Raw genomic sequence first — 22,803 nt, forward strand, 5'->3', positions numbered from 1 at the left:
TTAGAATTTGACATGGAAAAAATAAATTTTCATCACAAAGATGACTGTAAGTCACTTAGACTTTTACACTGATTTAGAACAGGAATAAAGTTTCTTATTTTCCCAGTCTTATAGTAAGCTTTCATTTTGTATCTCTGAAGTACGGTTAAGCATTGGGAAGTTACATTTTGAAAGAACTGTTTAAATGATCACATTTCCAAAAGTATTTTAAAAGTGCTTTCATGTCATGTGTACATTCATACTTACTGATATGTAAGATCCCCATGGCATCTTGTTCAGAGAAAAAACAGGTTGTTGAACAGTAGGTATCTTGTAATCTCTTGCATGCAATGTGATATGTGCATGTAGAGCTGGAAGACACTCACCAAAATGTTACAGTGATTGCCTTTAGATTGTGGGATTCCTGTAAATTTTGTTTTATTTTTTATTCCTTTATTATTATTGGACTTTCTGTGTATATGATTTTATATTATTTTTATAGAATCAGAAAAATATTCTTAATTTTGGAAATTTTGCTAAATAAATACCTTTATTTAGCAAAGTTGCATTTATCTTATTAGATATGTTTGTTTTCTCATCACCTACATAGCATCTGATATGCGTATGTGAAACTTAATGCTTATTAAATTGAATTTATATATATATTTAGTGGACCTTTCAAATTTCTTACTTTATTATATTGAATAACTGATTTGGGATTTCCTTACTTTGGTCCTTTTTTTGCTTAGTAGGTGATATTGTTGTTTTTGTTCTTTTTGCCTAATGGAGCCCATCAATAAACATTAAATGAGACTTAATTTGTAAAGGTTTTTGGTGTTACAAAGAGGTATGAGACATGGTCTTTGTCCAAATTTATCCATACCCTCTTCCCTGATAGTATCATGATCCTTTAAAGATCCACTATTGGAACTGTAAAAGAATATTTCTTAAATTGACCATATTAGTGTAAATAATGTAGATACATACCTAAGTTAAAAAGTTAGGCTTTTAGGCTTACCAGGATGACAGGATATAGGGCTATAGATGAATTTCAGTATGAGATAGCATTTGTTTAAATGTCTAAGGATTAGGAAACTGAACAAGTAATATGATTAAAACTTACTATAATAATCAAATGATACTTACCCCCAAGCTAATATCATATCTTTTTTTGGGGGCGGGGGGCGAAGGGGAACAGGACTTTATTGGGGAACAGTGTGTACTTTCAGGCCTTTTTTCCAAGTCAAGTTGTTGTCCTTTCAATCTTAGTTGTGGAGGGTGCTGTTCAGCTTCAAGTTGTTCTTTCAGTCTTAGTTGTGGAGGGCGCAGCTCAGCTCCAGGTCCAGTTGCCGTTGCTAGTTGTAGAGGGCGCTGCACACCATCCCTTGTGGGAGTCGCGGAATCGAACTGGCAACCTTTGTGTTTGAGAGAACGCCCTCCAACCCAACTGAGCCGTCCGGGAGGCAGCTCAGCTCAAGGTGCCGTGTTCAATCTTAGTTGCAGGGGGCGCTGCCCACCATCCCTTGTGGGACTCCAGGAATTGAACTGGCAACCTTGTGGTTGAGAGCCCACTGGCCCATGTGGGAATCGAACCGGCAGCCTTTGGAGTTAGGAGCATGGAGCTCTAACTGCCTGAGCCACCGGGCCGGCCCCATATCATATCTTTAATGTTATGAATAGTCTACCATGGACTGTCAGCACCTTTTAATATTTAATATTTAAATTTCAGCTGTTCTCGAACAACCCTGAAGGGCTTTGGCCTATAATAATGTGTAATTTTGCTGAAGTAAAAATTTGAATTATACATCTTTGAGGCTGATATGTGGGAAGGAAGTATAGGATTAGTATGTATGAGCGTAGAAGCTACAGTTAGAAGCCAGCATCCTAACTATTGGTCCAGTTCTTTTTCTGCTCATGTGGAACAGAATTCATCGTCCAGAATAGTGTGAGGTCAGGTAGAAAGGTAGGTTGGTGTCAGAGGAGATTGGTTGAGAAGATACACTTGGCCATGTTGATACCTTTTAGCATTTTCATTGATTGAGGTTTTAATTTACTAAGAATCACTGTTAGGGGTAGGGGCGTGTGTGTGTGTGTGTATGTGTGTGTGTGTGTTTGTGTGTGTGTGATTTAAACGGAATAGACTGAATAGTATAATGAACTTCCATATATCCATCACCCAATTCCAGTAACCACCAACATGTGGTGACTCCTGCCCTACCTACTTTTGCTGCTCCTGTATTACTTGAAACAAATCTCAGACATTTCATTTTATCTATAAATATTTCCATAGGTATCCCTAAAAGGAAAGGAATTTAAAAAACACACAATGCTATTAACATTCGGGATTTTAAAGTTTACTATCCATATAGCTTTGCAGTGAGGGGAGGGGTTGTCTCTGAGTGTCTAAAATTCTGTGTAGACTTTTGTTTGCGTATGCTTGCATGAATTTGACTGGATATAGTGTCCCTGGCTTTCATAGATCCTCAAAGGGTTCATGATCCACAAAGGACAAGAACCACTGATATTTATGTATTCACGACCATATATCAGTGAGGTAATGGAGTAGGCAAGAATATCAGGGAAGAGAGATATTAGTTCTTGTGAATAAAAGGACAGGCATTTATATCAGATTTGATGTCTCATAGGGTTACATGATGAAAAAAGGCCATAGACGGAAAAACTGGACTGAACGCTGGTTTGTACTAAAACCCAACATAATTTCTTATTATGTGAGTGAGGATCTGAAAGACAAGAAAGGAGACATTCTGTTGGATGAAAACTGCTGTGTAGAGGTAAGTTTTCTGGTGCTGCCCTCTGCTGCTCAAGTAGTTTATCTTCCTTCTTCTAGACTTGAGAGCCTTAACATAATCTTAAAATTTACATTTCTAAAATAATATAGTCATAAAATCGCCATAGTTTCTGAACTAAATATTAAAGATACCTGACAAAATTTTTATCTAATGTGAATTTATTTCCTGTCTTATACTCAGGAGCAAAGTATAGGGATTAAATCCCATTTACTTGTACATTTAAGGAATCATTTATTAAATAAAATGGAGTCATAAAACACAAAATAAAGCAAAAAAAATTTCAGGAAGACTGTGTTTGAAATCATGATTGTATCAGAAAATCTGGACCATTTGGAGTGCAATAAATAAAACTGATGAAGATGTGACCTTTGAATATTTTGGGTGACTTTCAGGACACTTTATTTACAACTGCTAATTCTGTAAAGAAGTGAAGTCCTCAAGAACATAATTTTTTGAGTTGTTAATTTATATCTGAACTACTACCATGTCTGTATTTGTTGAAGAATATTTAAAATACCTAAGATCTCACTCGTAAACAATAATGTATTTTGATGGATGAAGTGGTACAGATATATTAATGTCTTAGGGTGTGCAATGCCCACTTAAGGGGTCTTCTTAGAATCAACTAAACATGGAGACTCTCAAGGTTATGATAGGCCATACCAGCCTCCTTCTAAGGATGTAGGACAGGAACCGTAACTTGGAGCAGCAGCATCCCAGGTGTAAGGAGAGGAGAGCTACAGCAAGCGGGTGTGGAATCACCCAGGCCTCCCCAGGCTTATCACAGAGTCAGCTATTGGAACAATTCCATAGGTGTACCTTCCAGGGTTCCTGTAAGGGATGTGCTCAAGTACAAGAGTCACTGCTCAGTGAAGCCCAACGCATGGCATCCCGATCAGGTGTTGGTGGTTCTCCCAGTCCAGATGTGGTATGCTAATCAGGACGCGTGGTTCCCGTAGTGATGTCTCCTAGGGGACAGCATCAGTAAATCAGTAATAGGCACTTACAGATCTATATTTTTCACTGACGTTGAATTTCAGCCAGATTTGTATACATAGTTAAGATGGAATTGAATTTAAATACTTAAAAATGAAATTTTAAAGAACTAATTTTCCTTTCTGCTTTAGTCTTTGCCTGACAAAGATGGAAAGAAATGCCTTTTTCTCATAAAATGTTTTGATAAGACCTTTGAAATCAGTGCTTCAGATAAGAAGAAGAAACAGGAGTGGATTCAGGGTATGGTAATTTTGTTATTTATTACGACATAACTTGAGAGCTGTCACTTTTCTGTTTTTGAATTTCATTAGAGATACTAAGGGGTTGTTTCCTCATTGTCTATGGTTATTTCTGTGTGTAACATAGTAGCTTAAAAAAAAAACAGTTAAGAGGAGTTCCCAAATTTTTCATCAATTTCATTTGCATGTGAACTTGTGGGAAAATTGTAAACTGGACATTTTGAGTTTTTTGCTCTTACTATTTAAAGAGTATGGAATTTCCCCTTTTAACAACTCTGAAGACTTTTAAAGTGGCCCCCGTGAGTGTTGAGTAATATGTAAAACAGAAGAGGAATAATGTAATAGTAGCTTTTGAATAATTTTCAAGATCTGTTATTTCCACAAGAAATCACTAGGTTCAAACACACACCTTAAGAACACAAACTTGATTTAATAACATTTAAACTGAAGTATTTTTCCAAAATTAGTAAAGAATGAGACACTATATATGAGATTTTGTATTTTTAAATCATGAAAGGGGATTCTGAATGTGATATTTTTGGACATAGATATGTTACCCGGACCTGAATTTTCTGTTTTTTGAATCCGTCTGCCTGCATGCACTGGCCCAAAGAAATGCATGAGCAGGAGTTTGCAGTATAGAAAGAAAAATAGTTTAATATTGAATTGGCCAATATGGAGGCAGGAAGCTAATGCTAAAAACCCGACTACCTGATGGTGTGTAGGTTGCAGATTATATGGGGCAAAATCACAAGACACTGTGGGTTAGGAGTTTTGGGTCCGGCTGGGAGCTGATTGGTTGGGAGTGAGGTAAAGGTAATAAACATTTCTTTAGGTCTTGAGGACAGCTCTGAGGTCTTTTCCAGCTTCCCTCTGTCTGGTTTCATGGGAAAGTAGCCAGGGGGTCATTCCACCTTAGGGCTCAGGAGCTGAAACATAACTCAGGTCAAGATGTTATCTTTAACCTGCCAGAGGTCCAGACCTGTGACCATGAGTCAGATTTGGCTACTGTCTGCTGCTGCCTCAGGGGTTGCTGATTATGGGGGAAAGGGTAGCTCTCTGAGGGGTGTATAGAGAGAGAGGGATATGCTTTCCAGAGCTGGGATTTAAAACTAAATTTAATCAAAGTTATAGGGACCCTCGGTTTCAGGTAAAAATATATTATATTGAAAATTGTGATCATTTTTGATGCGGTTTAAGAGTTTGAGGCAAGTGCAGCTAGGTTTGAATCCTCTTTCCTGAGTCACTTGGGTTGAGTCATGAATTCTGTAGCTGCTTTCCTCTTGTGTGAAATGGGGATAATAAGAATTAGATAATGAAGATATACTTGCACATTTTAAAATGGCTTATCCTTGCAGCAATGTTTGTGATAGATTGCAAGCAACTTAAATGTCCATTAATTGGGAAATAGTTGAATAAATTATGGTACAGTTACACAATGGAGTACTGTGCAATATTTTATGTATAGTGTTTTGTATACTGATACGGAAAGCTCTCCAAGATAAATTAAGTGAAAAAAGCGAGGTTCGGAAGAGTGTGTTATTCCACTATTTGGGTCAAAAGAAGGTGGAAGGCGTATATACATGTTTATTTGTAAATACTTAAAATATCTCAGGAAAGAAGCATAAGAAACTGTTAGCATTAGTTGCTAGGGGGAAGGGAAACCCAGTACTTGGGGATAGGAGTGGGAGGGAGACTTCCTCCATGTCCTTTCATGCTTTTGAATTTGAACAATGAAAGTATTAGCTATTCAAAAAATTCAATTTATATAATTGAAACAATCAGGAAAGAAATCAAATTTCATATAAAAATTAGATAATGCACATAAAAGGTATATATATAGCAAGTATTCAATAAATGGTAGTTACTGTTATCATTCAGGAAGGGGGTGTAGAGGGAGATGGTTTCATGAGGCATAGATGAAGGACAGACTAAACAACGCAGGTAGCAAATCAGATACCAGGACTTTGAATCTCAGCCCTTCCTACGTCTGAATCTTATTTGGCCTTCTGCGAAGTATGGAGAAGAGTTGAAAGTGTTTTAAATTCTTCCAGTGTGTTTGGTATTCCTGAGTCAAGTATCTGTTTAAGCTCAGATGTGCAGTTGTGGAATTTTGGAGCTAGAAGGGACTTTCGAGATCCTGTCTCTCATTTTAGAGATGAGGAAAGTGATGCTGCAAGAGCTTGTGTAACTTGCTCAGGGTCACAGTGCAGCTCAGTGACAGAATCAGAATCTACACGGGGTCTCTGTCTGGTTTTCTTCCCACTGTGCTTTTTGCATGTTAGGCTTACAAAGAATAAAGTGTATTTCCTGTTTTTTCTTCTACATCTTTTACAGCCATTCATTCTACTATCTATCTGTTGAAGTTGGGCAGCCCCCCGCCACACAAAGAAGCCCGTCAGCGTCGGAAAGAACTCCGGAAGAAGCTGCTGGCTGAGCAGGACGAGCTGGAGAGGCAGATGAAGGAGCTGCAGGCTGCCAATGAAAACAAGCAGCGGGAGCTGGAGACCGTGAGGAAGGTGGGAGTGGGCGCCTGGCTGGGGGCGGCTCTCATTTCATTGCAGGAGCCACAGCTGCCTTACTTTGGAGTTTTGATTTTACCAAGACCAGGTTACTGCAATTTTAGGGGGATTGTTTTTGGTGAACTGTGTTCTCAGGAAGTGTATCTAGACCACTGAATGAGACACCGTAGTTTTCCTAGCCCTGATAGAAGGGTGTCAGAGCAGAAAGGACATTTCATTGACCAGAAAAGCGTATTTGTAAGAATGGGCACAGTTGAATTTTGTCTGAGAAAGATGAGAAAGTTTATTCTCCTATGGATGTCAAGGTCCCTTTTGGTGACCTGGGCAGGGTCTGTTGCTTCTTTATTTTTCCCCCCGTTAGCTCCCATCTTCACTCATGAGTACCTTGCAAGACCCAAGTATAGGACTGTGGGTTTTACTTACTGTTTGCAGTCAAAGATACAGTCTACCCAAACTCTCCTTTCGTCTCAGGGGTAGGGGGTCAAGTGCCATGGGCTGTACAGGATAGTTAATGTTTACTGGGGAACCCTGTTCCTCAGTTATATAATACAGTGGTTCCGGGGGTGGCAGTGAGTCCCCAGTGTGTGGGCATGGTCTTTGGGACACCTCCGGGATGAGCCTGTCTGCCTTGAATCATCAGTGAGCTCCTGTTAACCACGAGCTCAAAGACCTTTTGTGTCGTTCTCTGCAGCACCTTTGTCCTGGGGTATGGAGATTGTTCATAGTACAAAGCCCCACATTCGTGATGCGGTTCTCCCTTTGCAAACCATGGAAATGCTGCACTCTATGCTGACTTCCTCCGAGTAGACTCCAAAACTGTGTTATACTTTTATAATTTTAAGAACCATGGGAGCATACAATCTTAGAAACAGTTGTTGCTATCCAGCGCACCCACTTTCTAAAAGCAGCCCCTTAGGCTTCACTTCTCTTCCTTCTGAATCACTCCCGCGTCCTGCCTCTTTCTGCTGCAATACGTTTTCTTTCAAGACTCCCTTCACGGGCTCGGATGAGCACCGGCAGTACGCGATTGCTGCTTCCTCCATCCCCTTAGCACACTGCAGAAATGGGTGTTATGGGAGTGCGGTGGGCATCTGGGCTTGGTGTCCCTTTATAATTAAAAAACATTATGAAATATGCATACAGAGGAGAATATAAAATATGTGTATACAAATAATTATGAAGTGAATATTCCTGAAACCACTACCTAAATTAAGATAGAAGCTCCTGTGTCCTTTCTTTCTTCTGTTTAATTTTTAAAAATTTAAAAACAGTAAAATTTGTGGGTTTTGTATAGTTTTTTTTAAATTGATTTTTAAAAGAATTTTTTTTATTGGGGGAATATTGGGAACAGTGTGTTTCTCCAGGGCCCATCAGCTCCAAGTCTTGTCCTTCAATCTAGTTGTGGAGAGCGCAGCTCAGCTTCAAGTCCAGTCACTGTTTTCAATCTTAATTGCAGGGGTGCAGCCCACCATCCCATGTGGGAATTGAACCAGCAACCTTGTTGTTGAGAGTTTGCACTCTAACCAACTGAGCCATCCAGCTGCCCCGGTTTTTGTGTAGTTTTATGAGTTTTTACACATGCACAGATTCTTGTAACCACGACAGACATAATACAGAACAATTCCAGTGCCTCAAAGAATCTCCTCATCCTGCTCCTTGTAGTCAGACCCTAACCCTCACACCAACCCCTGGGAACCACCGATCTGCGTTCTGTTCCCATATTTTTGCCTTTTCGAAATTGTCATATAAATGGAATCATACAGTTAGGTAGGTTTTCAAGACTGGATTCTTCCACTTAGCTTCGTGCATTTGAGATGCATCTATCGCACGTCCTTTCGGACTCTTTTAAACTCAGGCTTCTGGGAGCATGTAGGTGCCCTGCTTTGTGTTATGTGAATGTATGCCCGAGGCTAGGCCCCTGAGGCAGCTTCCCCACTGCCTAGTTTTATAGAATTATTTAAGCAACTGATTTGAGGTTTGATGGATAAGTGTTAGACAATTACTACAGGTCCCTTAATCTTTAATTGTCTTTTTCTTATCAAGACATAAAATTCTCCAATTTTTCATGGAAGCATTTTTAGAAAAATACTGCTTAGGTGAATATTTCAATCACCTGGAATTAGGTTACATATTTGTGAGTTTTGTTAAGATTCGAGACTGCTTAGTTAATTCAGAAGAAGGAATGAGAAATCATGGTATTTTTAAATAAATTAATAGATTTCTTTAAAAGGTTTACCAAATAACTTTTTTTGAGAAAAGACTTAGATTTTTTTTTTCTTCAGCTAAGACAGCAGATGATTTATTATACGCATTACATTCAGCCACAACTGAGAACGGAACTTGTCCAGAATGTCACAGGTCCGGAGCAAAGGACTGTTCTGTACGAGTAAAGTGGGTTTCTCAAAAGGTGGTAGCGGGGAGCAGATGGCAGTGTATGTTCTAGATCCATTGAGAAGTCCTAGATGTTAGGCATGCAGTCCAACAATTTGTTCCAGTATCCCTGGCCTCTGGCTTTCCTCATTTCTGCTCCTGTGGCTTCCACTGGTGCACAAGCTAGCGATTTACTCGGACCTCTGCCTCATCTTTCTTCTTTTGCGCTTCAGCCTGGGCATTCGCTTCTTCCTCCACCAACCACCTCCGCTTCTCCCCAAACTGTCCTTCATCTCCCACTAGGTCTTGGGCACCCTTGAGAACCCATCGGTTCAGGAAATCATCAACTTAGATTTTTTTAGAGCAGTTTTAGGTTCACAATAACATTAAGAGGAAGGTACAGAGATTTCCCATGTGCCTCCTGTCGCTACACATGCAGAGCCTCCCCCATTGTCAAGTCCCCACCAGAGCGGTGCCTTTGTTACAGTTGGTTAGTCCACACTGACACTCGTGATCTCCCTAAGTCACAGTTTACATTTGGATTCACTCTTCTTGTACATTCTGTGGGTTTGCACAAATGTATAATGGCATATATCTACCGCTAAAGTGTCATTTAGAGTATTTTCACTGTCCTAAAAATCCTCTGTGCTCTGTCTATTCATCCATCCTCCACAAACAATTTTTAATTCTATTTTTCTTTATTTTAAAAATGTAATCATTTGAATAGGTAATACAATCATATGGTCCAAAATTTTAAAATACAAAAAGGGATTCAGTGAAAAGATTTCCTCCCACGTCTTTCTTCCCTCTGCCCAGTTCCCACCTCTTGCCTAAAATGACCACTATTTTTTATTTCTTATATATCCTTCTAGATTTATTAAATGTATATATAAGAACATATGCATATGCACTCTTATTTTCCCACTCTTTAAACACAATATGTACATACTCGATCTCATGGTTCTGCAACTAGTTTTTTTCAACTTATATATATATTTGAGATCTTTGCATTTCAGTATAAAGAGAGCTTTTTCATTCTTGTTTATGGCTATATAATGTTCTGTTAAATGGCTGTATCATTACTTATTTAACCAGGCCTTGGTAGATGAACATTTGGGTTTTAATCTTTTGTTTTAGTAGACAATACTGCAGGGGATTATTTTATACCTGTGTTCCTACACATGTTCTAATGTATCTGTAGAAAAAATTCTCAGAAGTGGGCTTGCTGGATCAGGGAATATCTATATCTATATCTATATCTATATCTATATCTATATCTATATCTATCTATAATCATGAAATCTAGGCTGATGAAACAGCCAGCATCTCAAATCTTGCTATTCACTGTATCAGAGTTCAAAGTGTTCTAGGGTTTGGCTATTAAGTACTTCAGCCCAGAAATGTCACACTTCACTTCTGTTTACAGTATTTTGACCAGAACTAGTCACGTGTTTCTGATGAGAAGTCAGCAATCAATCTTACTGGAGTTTCCTTCTAGTGAATTTTTCATTTCAGTTATTGTACTTTTCAGCTCCAGAATTTCCATTTGGTTCTTTTTATAATTTCTATCTTTTTATTGGTATTCTGTATTTGATGGGATATCATCATACCTTCTATTACTTCCTTAAACGTGCTTTTCTTTAGTTCTTTGAACATATAACTTCTGTGAAGTCTTTGCTAAATCCACCATCTGGGCCCTTTCAAAGGCAGTTTCTATTGCCTACTTTCTGCTCCCTGTGTATGAGTCACACTTTCCTCTTTCTTTGCTGAAAGAGATTTTCATAATTTTTTGTTGAAAACTGGACATTTTAGAGAACATATTGTAGCACTCTGAATACAGCTTCCTCCCCTCCCCCAACTGTTTGCTGGTTTATTTGTTTAGTAGTGTGGCTGGACTAGTGGCTGGACTATTTCCGTGAGGTCTGTTTTCTTCACTGTGTAAAGCCTCTGTGCTCTTCAGAGGAACAGCCTCAGGCACACACACAGTGCCCTGGCATGACCTGATATTAGCAGGGCTCTCTTTGAAAGTCTCTGTCACTCTGCCTCTGTTGGTGTCACAGCCCTCTCTGTTAGAGCTCACTAATCTCCAGTGGTTGCTCTGTTGTTTTCAGCAATACCCTGGGTCCTACAGTGCCCCACAGTCTGATATTATTTAAATTCAGGCCCACAGGTAGTCTTTAAGACTGGTTCCTACTGGTGAGGGCTCTTCTTGGCTGTCTTACCCAGGCTCTCTGTGTCAAACTTCCAGCTGGCCTGTGGTTGCTGGTCTCGCGGAGCTGGGAGCCTCTTATTCCTTACCACTAAAATCGCCATTGTTTGCAAGAGCATCTTTAGGCTTGAACTCCTCACACTGTGTTTTAAATAAAGTCAGTTCTCTTGGGGAGAGCTTCCGAGCCTGCCTTTTTCTCTGGGCAAACCTCTGCCAGTGTCTGGAGCTGGGGGCAGACAGTGGTCTGCGTCTTGTTGAGTGACACCCCTGCTTTATGAACCTGTCACTAGGTGGAGGTCATAGCCTCTGGTCTCAGCTTGCTGCTCCCGGTGTGGAACCTCTGCCCTACAGGTGAGTTGGGACAGAGGTGATCGTGCCCAGGATTCTCAGCCCATCATACCTGAAGTAGGACTTCCATCCTTTGAGTGGAGCTGGCTGGAGGAAGAGAGCCCCAGACCTCACAGCCACTCTTGCCTGGAATAGGGTTTCTGCAGCACGGAGCTGGGGAGGCTGAGAAATACTGTTGCCTGGCCGTCCTGGGGAGATGCTGCCGCCCTGAGCTGGGAGCTGAGGCGAGAGGCAGCACTGCGTTGTTAGTTCCATTGCTCGGGGGGAGCTTCCTTCTCGCTGACAGCATGGGGGAAGGGAGCCGCTGCCATAGACTCACTGTTATTCCTGAGATTTAGCTGATTTTCTTGGAAAAACGTTCTTTTGCTGTATGCCCTTAGAATAATTCCCAGAGACTTGCAGAGTTTTCATTTGTTTGTTTTTAATTGTTATTTTACTGGGGAGAGGGTCCCTGGAGTTCCTCATGCCACCCTTCTGGAAGTCGAGCTCTGGTAAAAGTTTTAAGGAAGAATGTGTGAGGTGACAAAGCTGTACAGGAAGAACTCAAGAAATAGATCTCGAACCTCATGAATGCGTTTGCAAGTGAATTTAACTCAATGATTTAATTGCAAAATGTTCAGACTTATTTGTTGGAATGGCTTTCCAGCAGATCTGAAAGTTTTTATTCTGTATTTATTGAACATGAACAATGTTTGAATTCTTGCATATGTTTAAGTGTGACCATTTCTGTCTCCACTTTCACTGTAACATTTCCTGCTTTTCTGTGGATGGGTTTTTGATTGGGTAGAAACTGGAAGAAGCAGCATCTCGGGCAGCAGAAGAAGAAAAGAAACGACTTCAGACGCAAGTGGAACTACAGGCCAGGTTCAGCACAGAGCTGGAGCGAGAGAAGCTTGTGAGTACCACACGGCTGGGGAATGAGGCTGCATAAGCTCACAGAGCCATCCCGGTCGGGGGAGGGGTGGAGGTGTAGAGACAGGAGTGAGGCCATCTTGTCAGCTTGACTCTGCCACTGACTTGGCAGCAGGCTATTGGGAGAAGTTATATATTCATTCATTCATCCATTGTTGGTTTATGGAGCCCCTTCTATGTGCTTGGCACCATGCCAAGGATGTAAAGGTAAAAGACATAAACCTTGCTTTGAAGACCCCAAAGTAGAAATTTATGGAATTGGGTGATACGTACTGTGGTTAGGGCGACTATATGTCCTGGTTTGCCCGGGACAGTCCCTGCCATCCTGGTGTATTTTCCAAGGGTTCTGGCTTGGAAAATAAATAACTATGGAAAAAGTAAGCATAGGTTCCATGACATTTCTCCTCTATAATGAGCAAAGTGGGGGTTTCTGAAATCATGAGAACGCATGAATCTGGTCTGCTGTTCTGGGCAGCTCTGATTCATCTTAGAGGCCCCCATCCCCACGAGAGCCAAGGTTCACGTGGTTCGCTGGTTCCTGGAGCACAGGTTTTCTCCCATGGAGTTGTGCTGAGCCCGCTGCCTATTACACAGATGCTCATCACGTCACCTTCAGTAACTCTCTGTTGTTTTGAGTTGAAATGGACATGTTTGTGTATTGAGAAAAGCACAGAGGAAGGCAGACGTGATGTAAAAGAATGCTACACGCACAGACAGAAGGTCTGGGTTTGTTGCCTCTCTGCTCCTTCTTACTGAGCATTAGTTTTCCTTTAAATTAAGGGGATCAGCATATGACCTCCCACAACTGTTACGAGGATGAAGTAAGCTAATGCCGTTGAAAATATTTTATAAAATGCAGGCATATATGTTACTATGTGTGCTATTACATTTAGGATGCCCCTGTCTTATGATTCTGAAGGCAGAGATTCAGAATCTTTAGTTCAGAAGAGAGAAACCATAAAGTTGTTAGGAGGAAGTGCCCTAGGGAGGGAGAATGGAGGGGTGCTCGGCAGACGGGTCCGTGCAGGAGGCGTCGTTGCAGGTCAGGGTTTTCTTTTCCCTTTGGTGGTTCTGACCAGGAGAGGGGTCATTCCTTTTACAGAAGGCTCTGTTGGTAAAGAGCTTGTGTCTTTAAGACAGAAAAGAGAGAGAAATTATACAGGGAAACATTTTTTTTCTCTTGACTTGAGTCTTAAAGTGTGGAGTGGAAGGAATGGAGATATACCACGGCACTGGGCTTATTGTTTGTTATTGTTTGTCCCTGGACTCTTTGGATATGATCTTGGTGTTGGTATTGGGTGTGGTGCCCTCGCTGCCTCCACCTTCCATCCAAGGTCCGAGGGACAGGTCTGCCACCCTGTGGGCTATGGCGACCTCTCAGGATGGTGGTGGAGAGGGAGGCCTTCCTTGCGGGTGACGTCAGCCTGCGCTTAATCATGAGCTTTTTGTACCATCAGATCAGACAGCAGATGGAAGAACAGGTTGCCCAAAAGTCCTCAGAACTGGAACAGTACTTGCAGCGAGTACGGGAGCTGGAAGACATGTACGTAAAGCTGCAGGAGGCGCTTGAGGATGAGAAGCAGGCCCGGCAGGACGAAGAGACCGTGCGGAAGCTTCAGGCCAGGTGCCAGACCAGTTTGTACACTGTGCTTTATGTACTTTGCTTGGGCTAATAGTTTCTAGGAATTACTGACACTCTGGAGGAGAGGGGGAGTGTCTCTGCCAGATTGGGGAGACCCCAGCGGGTTGGCTGGCTGTGTTGTGTATTCTCAATCTGGGGCACTGGAAGAACCTTGCTTCTGGGGCTAAAGACGGCCTTATATCTATTTTAGAGCAGTCCTCTGGGTATATTTGCTTGGGTGCCCTTCGTCGTATTCTAGAATGTCCGTGGGCCCAGGATCAGCTCTGGTGAGAACCTGACTTCTTCCACATGTTCCAGACCAGAGAGGACCCTAGGTTTGGGGACAGGGGACTGCTTCAGGGTAGAGTTGCAGCCACTTTGGGGGGATAAGGAGGAAATAAGCAGTTTCCTTTGGGTCATTCAAGATTGGAGACATTCCTTAAATAATTATTATTTGAAATCTTAGTTTTAGAAGTTCTTAAAACTTAGATTTTTCCCCCTCTTATACCTTTTAAAGCCAGTATACTGTTTATGATAGTCATGTTCTGGGTGAAAATTCTAAATTTTTGGCTTTTGTAGCAGCAGGGAGGGCAAAGTAGAATGAAGACCCCAAAAGGAAATTTGAGCTATCCTCATCCAGTTTCTAACTTGCTCTCCCATTTACTTTCTTCAAGATGTCTGGGCTGCAACACTGAAAATATTTACCTCAGCAGCAGCAGCTGGTTGGTGCAGATACACCTTAGGCTTTGAGCTATGACGCCCTGTTTTGGGAGCAATTGTGAGATGAGCTGGGGCAGGTTTTCCATGGCTGCCATGCCACATGTGGAGCAGCCAAAGATGTTCATTTAGTCTTTAGGGAGGAAGAGAGAAAAAAAAGGAGGTCTTTGCTGTGTACTTCGCCAAAATGACTTCAAAAATAAATAGCCTTTAAAATTTTGATTCTGTTAAGGAAAAATTATCTTCCAAATAGAAACTTAAATGCTTAGCATATTGCCTGGCATTTATAGGTCCCACTGTATTTGTTCACTGTACTGCGATGGTATCCAGATCCTTGGGACTGTCAGCCAGTTGTCCTTGGCAGTGATGATAGCACAGGATTCTACCTGGGAAGGTTGGAGTCCCATGTGACTTCCAGAGAGGCATTCTAAGGGACATGAGATGTTTTTTTGATCCTCTTTATTGATAGTTCGGTGGTAAAGGAATGCACATGGTCAGGCAAATTAAGAATTTATTGTAAGAGAGATAAGTCTATTGGGCTGAGCAAAGACAGCTACAGTCTGGGCTGCATGTCTAAAGGAGACTTGCAGCCCCGAAGGAGGGGGTGAGGAGGGTTTTATAGGGGCTGTTCTGACAGGGGAGCATTGTTTGAATAGAAAACGTTGACTGCCTGTAAGCCAGTAGCTGCTTTGTGGCTTTTTCTGTTATCGCAAGTTTAGCTCAAGGTGCTTAGTTTATCGCAAAGTGCAGGCCAACAGACATTTTATTGTTTTCTTGCAGACATGGCTCTGTCTGTAAATCAAGGTCTCTGAGACCTAACATTCAGCGACCTAACTTTAAGTCAAGGTCTCTAACATTCAGAGACCTAACATTTATAATTTGCGATATGTTGGGAATTTATAGATTGCCCCTGTGCAGAGCATAGGTGAGCAATGGTGCATGTATTAACTCTCGACAGTTTTGAGAGAGGTTGATTATGCCACAGCAGAGATTATACCACAAAGTGAATTAGATAACTCTAGAAATTTATTACAGTATTAGTTATTTTGTGTTTGTAGAATGAATGATGTTTTGAATAAGAGACAATTTTGGATAATAAAACTTGTTGTTTTTAACCAGTGGTAAATATCAGAATCACCTGTAAAGCTTTCACAAAATACATGTCGGGCCTGTCTCACATTTACTGACTCAAAGTATCTGTGGCTAGGAGCCAGGTACTGTTATTTGAAAAGCTCAGGCTAATTATTTGGTGCACTCTGGTTTAAGTACATAGCAAAATGGTTTCAAAGTTTTGAATGCAAATATAACTATTATATACAGATCTGCTCCAATAAACTGAAATTACTGTACAAAAGTTAACTTTTTCTTGGTGTGCAAAGGCCACTTTATGAATACAATTATTTTACTATTCTAAATTATTTTTCTTTCAACTTTGTTTTTGGAACTTGAAATGGACAAACTGCCCCCTTCTGGTGGTCATTTTTAAGTGAGGCAAGTCCTTCTCTTTCCGGAAGTCCCACAAGGTGGGCCTCGTTTCGAGAGACATTTTGTCAGATTGGCAAAGGGGGCTTTCTTCTTGTTTCCACTCCTCAGAGGAGACCTTTCTGGGTAGAAAATCATAGGAAGTCGTCATGGAGTTGGGATAGAAACATTTAAGCCTGGCACTAATGAAATGAAACATAATCTTAGGCCCAGGGTGTATGACAAGGGTTAATCCTGTTCTTTCAGCATTAGCGAGTCATTCTTGGAATATCTGGCATCTTGCCCTTGCCATAGATGGTCTTTTCTCTGTCAGTGTCTTAAGTTTCCCCAGAGATACTTTTTAATAGTAAATTGTTTAAATACACGAACTTTGATTTGAGCCATCGGGGTCTTGTAATTTTTTTTTTCATTAAAATTGAAGTTTGTTGTGATATGTTGTGATATGTAATCCTAAAGGTTGTCCAATCTCTTCTGAATAGGAGCTCAGAAGAAAACTGTTCATTTAACATTTGGACAACTCAGTTCCTGGAAAGCTCTTGAGGCAAAGCCACATTCTGCCCCATTATAACTGCCACCCACTAAGTTTTTGGATCTGTAAGGCCTAGGAGCATACCTTAGTCGTGTCTGTGTGCCACTGGCACATGGTAAACGCCCGAGGGATAGTTTTTGAATGAATAAATGGATCCAAGTTTTATTCACTGGGGCCACGTGAAAGAATAGGCTCTCTTTTATGATCACGTGATAATACCTTTCATTTATTTGAAAGCAGTTAGGAACTGAGCTCTGGAGTGAGGTCTGGTTTGAGTCTCAGATCTGGTAATTTCTAGCTGTGTAATTTTAGAAAAGTTATTTCACTGCTTTCAGCCTTCAGTGCCTTATCTGTAAAATAAGGGTAACTGCCAACCTCGTGGGGTTGTTGTAAAGATTAAATAAGATAATGCATGCAAAGTTCTTAGGGTACGGTCTGGCATTTGGTAGGCACTCAGAGTGTGTTGGTTTCTGTTTCTTTATTTGCAGATGAGGAAGATAATGTGAAGAATATCAAAATAAGCATTTGTAAAAGATATTGACAGGCTGGAATGATTGTTTTTATACTAAGACGATAGTTTAAAATATCAACAGAACAAGTACAGGAGCCAGGAAACCTGGCTAAATAGCAATTCATTTAAAAAGATTCGGGGTTTTACTTCCTTGTCGTATGATTGCCAAAACCTCATATACTCTCAGGCAGCATTAGTGAATGCAAAGGACCCATAACAAATGAGGCATTATTCCCTCTGTAATAATAAGAACTACTATTTAGTGAGCATTTTCTACGTGATGGGCACTATTCTAAGTACCTTACACACATTGTCACATTTAACTCATCAGCAAACTTTTGACGGTGAGTGTAGTTCCTATTTCTTTTTTGTAAACAAGGAAACTGAGGCACAGAGAGGTTAAAATCTTTGGTCGGGCTTGTTTACAAACCACAGAAGCCAACCTGAGTTAGCTAAAGTAATAAAATAATTTTGTGGAAGATTCCTGAGTAGTTTACCAGTTCCACAGAAAGGGAGGTGGCCAGGCCTGGGACACAGGCAGGAACCAAGGGAGACTCAGCCCAAACCAGGCCAAGGGAAGAGTCCAGTTGGGATGCACTGATGCCAGTGGGTGGTCACTCCTGCCGTCACTCGACAGTGGATATTGCTGTCACTAGCAAGATACATTCTCCACGGTCTTTGCTTCTTTGTGTCAGTTGCTTCAGAGTCAATGTTCCGGGAGGGACACCTGCTTAGCCAAGCCCAGCTGAAGCCTTCACCAGGCCCTGGCTGCCACCAGGCAGGGGGCAGGTGTCTGGCCTATGGCTTGTATAGTGGGAGATGGGCCATACTTCCCATCGAGATGCCTACTGTGACAGATTCCCTAGATTCATGAACGGGGTTCAGATGCTGGGCAGCCTAAATACCTGCAAATGTCCATCCCCCCTCTATTCTTTCACCACTAGGGTGAAGAAACAGGGGCCGGCCCTTCCAGTCTTGTTCACTGTCATACTCCCCGTGCCTAGAAAAGTACATAGAAGGTACATAATAGATGCTGCACTGGTCAGACTACATTTGCAGTGTTGTATTCAGGTGTGGACCTCACACTCCAAGAGACACCTGAGGAGGGCGCAGATCGGTCCTTTGTGGAACTAGGGATAGTGGATGGGAGAACTCATTTAACACGTTGCCTACGGATCACGAGAATCTTCACGAGGGATTTAAACCCCGTCGTATGCAACGTGTTAATTGAGGAAGAACTCTCTAAAGATTGAGGCTGCCCATAAATAGACTGACCCGATCTGTGACACTGACAGAGAATTTGAGCAGAGTTGTACAATCGTCTCGCAGGCTGTTGTAGAGGGAATTCTTACAGTGGTGTGGGTGGGGTTTGGGGCTGGAGGAGTTGGTGGTCAGATAAGGGGCACACAGTCTGTTAATTTACTTCCTTTGTTGTTGGTTTTAGAAGAGCGGATGCTCTTAGGTAATACCGTGTTTCCCCGAAAATAAGACCTACCCAGACTATCAGCTCTAATGCGTCTTTTGGAGCAAAAATTGATATAAGACCCGGTAGTATATTATATATTATATTATACTACACTATATTATATCCGGTCTTATATTACAGTAAATTAAGACTGGGTCTTATATTAATTTTTGCTCCAAAAGACGCATTAGAGCTGATGGTCCGGCTAGGTCTTATTTTCGGGGAAACACGGTAGTAACTGGCCTGCCACGTAGCGTGTTGCCATAATACTGATGGTCAAGCCACTAGAGATGAGTCCTGTCCTGGGCTGGCATCTAACCACATTGTCCACACTTTGGATACAGGTTTGGGCTGTATGTTAGTTTGTTTATTTAAATATCTGCATAGCTGGCTGTTCTCAGATAGGTAGCCTGATATTGAAAGGTAACATTTTGGAGTCACACAGACCTGGTTCAAAATCCACTGCTACTTGTGCAACATACTTTTAAACTGTTTGATTTTTGATTGCTTCATCTGTAACTGAGGGATAATAATACTTTCCAGAATTATTGTGGGGTTAGCAATAATGCAGGTAGAATGCCTGGCATGTTCAGTAAATGGTATCTATTATTATTCTACTTTTTGTTAGTTCCTTCTTCCCTGATATGCATTAGTTTGTCAGCGTTTTCCTTGATAATAGGTTTTTACTAGATGAAAACTATTTGAATGTTGTAACAACCAGGCAAATTTCAAAACTTGGCCTTACCCCCTACCAGGTGAAAGACTTGGTACAGGTCACTTAACCTTTGTGCCTCACTTTCTCTGTCTCTAAAATGTGAATAATAATACTTAAGTGTATTGTGAGGATTAATTGAGAAAATACACTTAGTTCTTGACCCAGTTCGTGGCACATTAAGCCCTCCTTAAATGTTATTATTTTTCAGAAAGGGTGAAACAGAGTTTGGAGCAGGACACATGGGTCACCTTGCCAGTTTTGTGAACCTGGGCCTCTCTGGCAACTGGTTGCCTCCTTGTAAAATGAGACGCAGATTAGATGACCTCAAATATTCTTCCCTGCTCTAATGCGCCCCCATCAAGTGCTGGGTCATGTGTGGTGACCCGGCTCATTTGATCCTGAGCTGTCCACATTGCAGGTTGTTGGAGGAAGAGTCTTCCAAGAGGGCTGAACTGGAGAAGTGGCACGTGGAGCAGCAGCAGGCCATGCAGACAACTGAGGCAGAGAAGCAGGAGTTGGAGAATCAGCGAGTTATGAAGGAACAGGCGCTGCAGGAAGCCATGGAACAGCTGGAGCAGCTGGAGTTAGAACGGAGACAGGCGCTTGAGCAGTATGAGGTAAGCGCATCCCTGCAAATGTGTGTGTTTGAATGTTAAAGAGCAAACATTTTTTAATAAGAGAACATTTGCATAGCTATGGGAAGCCATAGTAAAAGTTTTGCTTCACTGTAAGTAAGAAGGAAGACGTTTGTATAGGTGATGAGACGTATCAGTCAGAGTCCAGTCAGGAGACAGAAACCACACAATAACTCAAACAAGGGAAGTTTAATATAAACAAGTATTAAATATAACAGGAATAATTATGAAGAGGTGAAGAAAACTCTGAGAACACAGGAATGGCAGATGCAGGACGCAGCTAGTGCCTCTAGGACTGAGGCAGAGCACCCAGGAAGGAACATCTGGAAGAGGGTCCCCTTAAGCCCAGCCCTGTGAGCCAGACCTCTGTGCGGAGGGCACAGGCTTGGCCCGCTGGATGGCAGATAAGCTCTCCTGGGTGCTGTGCCAGCAGAGCTCCCTGGGAAGCTGCCCACAGGCAGGTGCCACTGAAACTCAGTGGGGTGAACACCATAGGTGTCCCGCGTACCACAGGAGCACAGTGAACTTGGAAGCAAAGCCCCTTCCTCCTCCACTGTCCCTTCAGCACCCTCTACTGACAGCTTACATTGTGCCAGCTGGTGTGGGAGAATTAAATGTCAGAAGCGGGACAATGAACTTGGAGCTGAGAGGCAGTAAGCCGTAACTAGCACACAGGATTTTATATTCATCTATAGTTAGTGTGGATTAGGTCCTGTGTGTGACCTCAGGCAGGTTACTTAACCACTCTGAATCCTAGTTTCCGCGTCTATAAAATGGGAGTGACAATAGTTTCTTGCTTCTTAGAGTAGTTGTGAGGGTTTAATGAGATAATCCGCAAGCATATAGTAAGTGTCCAATCTTTGTTATGTGGCTCTTAGGCAACCAGTGTTTGCATAATCCCAAATCTCCTTTTGTTCCAGGGAGTTAAAAAGAAGTTAGAGATGGCAACTAATAAGACCAAGAGCTGGAAGGACAAAGTGGCCCATCACGAAGGACTGATTCGGCTGATAGAACCAGGTAACACATTCTTTGAGGTTATCATTTGTTTATTCAATTTATTTTTCTGTTTTATTTATGTATTTGAATTGTGCAAAGAAACTTCTTCAGCCCAAATATACAGAAACCCACGCTGTTTAGGGTAAATTTCTCTTCACTGATTTAGCCTCTACCAGATAAGAAGGCCCAGGTAATCCCCATTGTGTACATCTTCTGGTGGTTCTGGCTGGTTATGACATTTATGGGTGTTCCTCAGAGAAGAGATGAAGTAGGAGAGCTACTCTTTTGTCTGTGGAAAAATGATAATGCTCCTTGAAGAACACATACTTCCTACATTTAAAGCACGTTTGTCTTTTAGGTTCAAAAAACCCTCACCTGATCACTAACTGGGGCCCTGCAGCTTTCACCCAGGCAGAACTTGAAGAGAGAGAGAAGACCTGGAAAGGAAAAAAGACCACAGAGTGACAGCAGTCACATCAGTTCTGTAGATTCCGAGTGTCGCTGGAAAGCTTTATGCTAAAGACAACAGGGACTGGCTTTGCGGCTTCTAACTCTTCTTCCTTCAATACTCCTATTGGGTCAATATACCAAGGAAGCCTGATTTGTCTTCCTGCAAATAAGGGCTTACCAGAAAAGAAAAAAAAAGTCAGCATTGTCAAGCTCTTAATAGACTCTTTCTTTGAAAACTTCAGCTTCTGAAAATTCCTTTTTAGCTCTCAGATTCTTGTTGGAACAAGGCCACGTACAAACAGTGCAGTTGGCGCTGTCGTCCTCATTGTTTGGAGGGGAGCGGGGTTTGGTGCTCAAGTTCACTGGATAATCAGAACCTCTGAGGACGGGTCAGTCACTTGCTGTGGCCACGTGTTTCCTTCTCCAAGTACCTGTTTCTAAACTAGATGGGCCAGTCTGCTTGCCCTCATGTGCCAGTTCCCGTGGGATGCCTTCAGCTGTTGCTGCTCTGATAGAGAAGTCACTAGCTGCCCGTGGACCTGGCTCCGACTAAGTGGTTATAGCCCATATATGCGTTGTACAGACAGTTTCTATTTAATGCAGTGTTACTGATTTACATTCTGGCTTCAGTGTCACTATCTAGGAGGAAGAAATCCTTTTAAACAATGCTTTGGCTAAGATAGATATAGTAAGTCCTCACTTAACATCATCGATAGGTTCTGCGACTTTAAGCGAAGTGACATATAGCGCAAAAGCAATGTTTCCCATAGGCAAATTCATATAAACAAGAGTTAAGTTCCTATGGCGTCTCATCAACATTATAACAAAACTACGTTGAATGAAATGGTTATTTGAAGACGTGCTGTACTTATGAATCAAAGCACAGAGATGAACTAAGTAAATCCCATTGGAATGATATTTTTATACTACCATGTTTCCCCAAAAATAAGACCTGGCTGGACTATTAGCTCTAATGCGTCTTTTGGAGCAAAAATTAATATATGACCCAGTATTATATTATTATATTATATTATATTACCCAGTCTTATATTATATTATAGTATAAGACCCAGTCTTATACTATATTATATTATATTATATATTATACCAGGTCTTATATAATATATTATATATATATAATATATATATATATATATATATATAATATATTATATATATATAATATATTATATATATATAATATATTATATAATATAAGACCTGGTCTTACATTAAAATAATACCGGGTCTTATATTAATTTTTGCTCCAAAAGACGCAGTAGAACTGATGGTTCGG

The 22,803-nt window shown here is 41.3% G+C and overlaps 1 protein-coding gene across 1 annotated transcript in view; it reads left to right on the forward strand.

Annotated features, from left to right (window-relative positions):
• The window catches only part of SWAP70 (switching B cell complex subunit SWAP70), a 68,872-nt gene extending 46,438 nt beyond the window's left edge, over positions 1–22,434 (forward strand). Inside the window, exons 5-12 of the mRNA XM_019728955.3 lie at positions 2,625–2,771; positions 3,917–4,025; positions 6,362–6,543; positions 12,261–12,368; positions 13,843–14,009; positions 19,844–20,042; positions 20,981–21,077; positions 21,415–22,434. Coding sequence (XP_019584514.1) covers positions 2,625–2,771; positions 3,917–4,025; positions 6,362–6,543; positions 12,261–12,368; positions 13,843–14,009; positions 19,844–20,042; positions 20,981–21,077; positions 21,415–21,521 — 1,116 coding nt within the window. The 3' untranslated portion in view covers positions 21,522–22,434. The remainder of the gene's footprint in view (positions 1–2,624; positions 2,772–3,916; positions 4,026–6,361; positions 6,544–12,260; positions 12,369–13,842; positions 14,010–19,843; positions 20,043–20,980; positions 21,078–21,414) is intronic.
• Positions 22,435–22,803: the final 369 nt, after the last annotated feature.

Source organism: Rhinolophus sinicus, chromosome 14 (assembly GCF_057876585.1).
Source record: "Rhinolophus sinicus isolate RSI-liver-muscle chromosome 14, RSI-T2T, whole genome shotgun sequence".
Taxonomy (NCBI): Eukaryota; Metazoa; Chordata; class Mammalia; order Chiroptera; family Rhinolophidae; genus Rhinolophus; species Rhinolophus sinicus.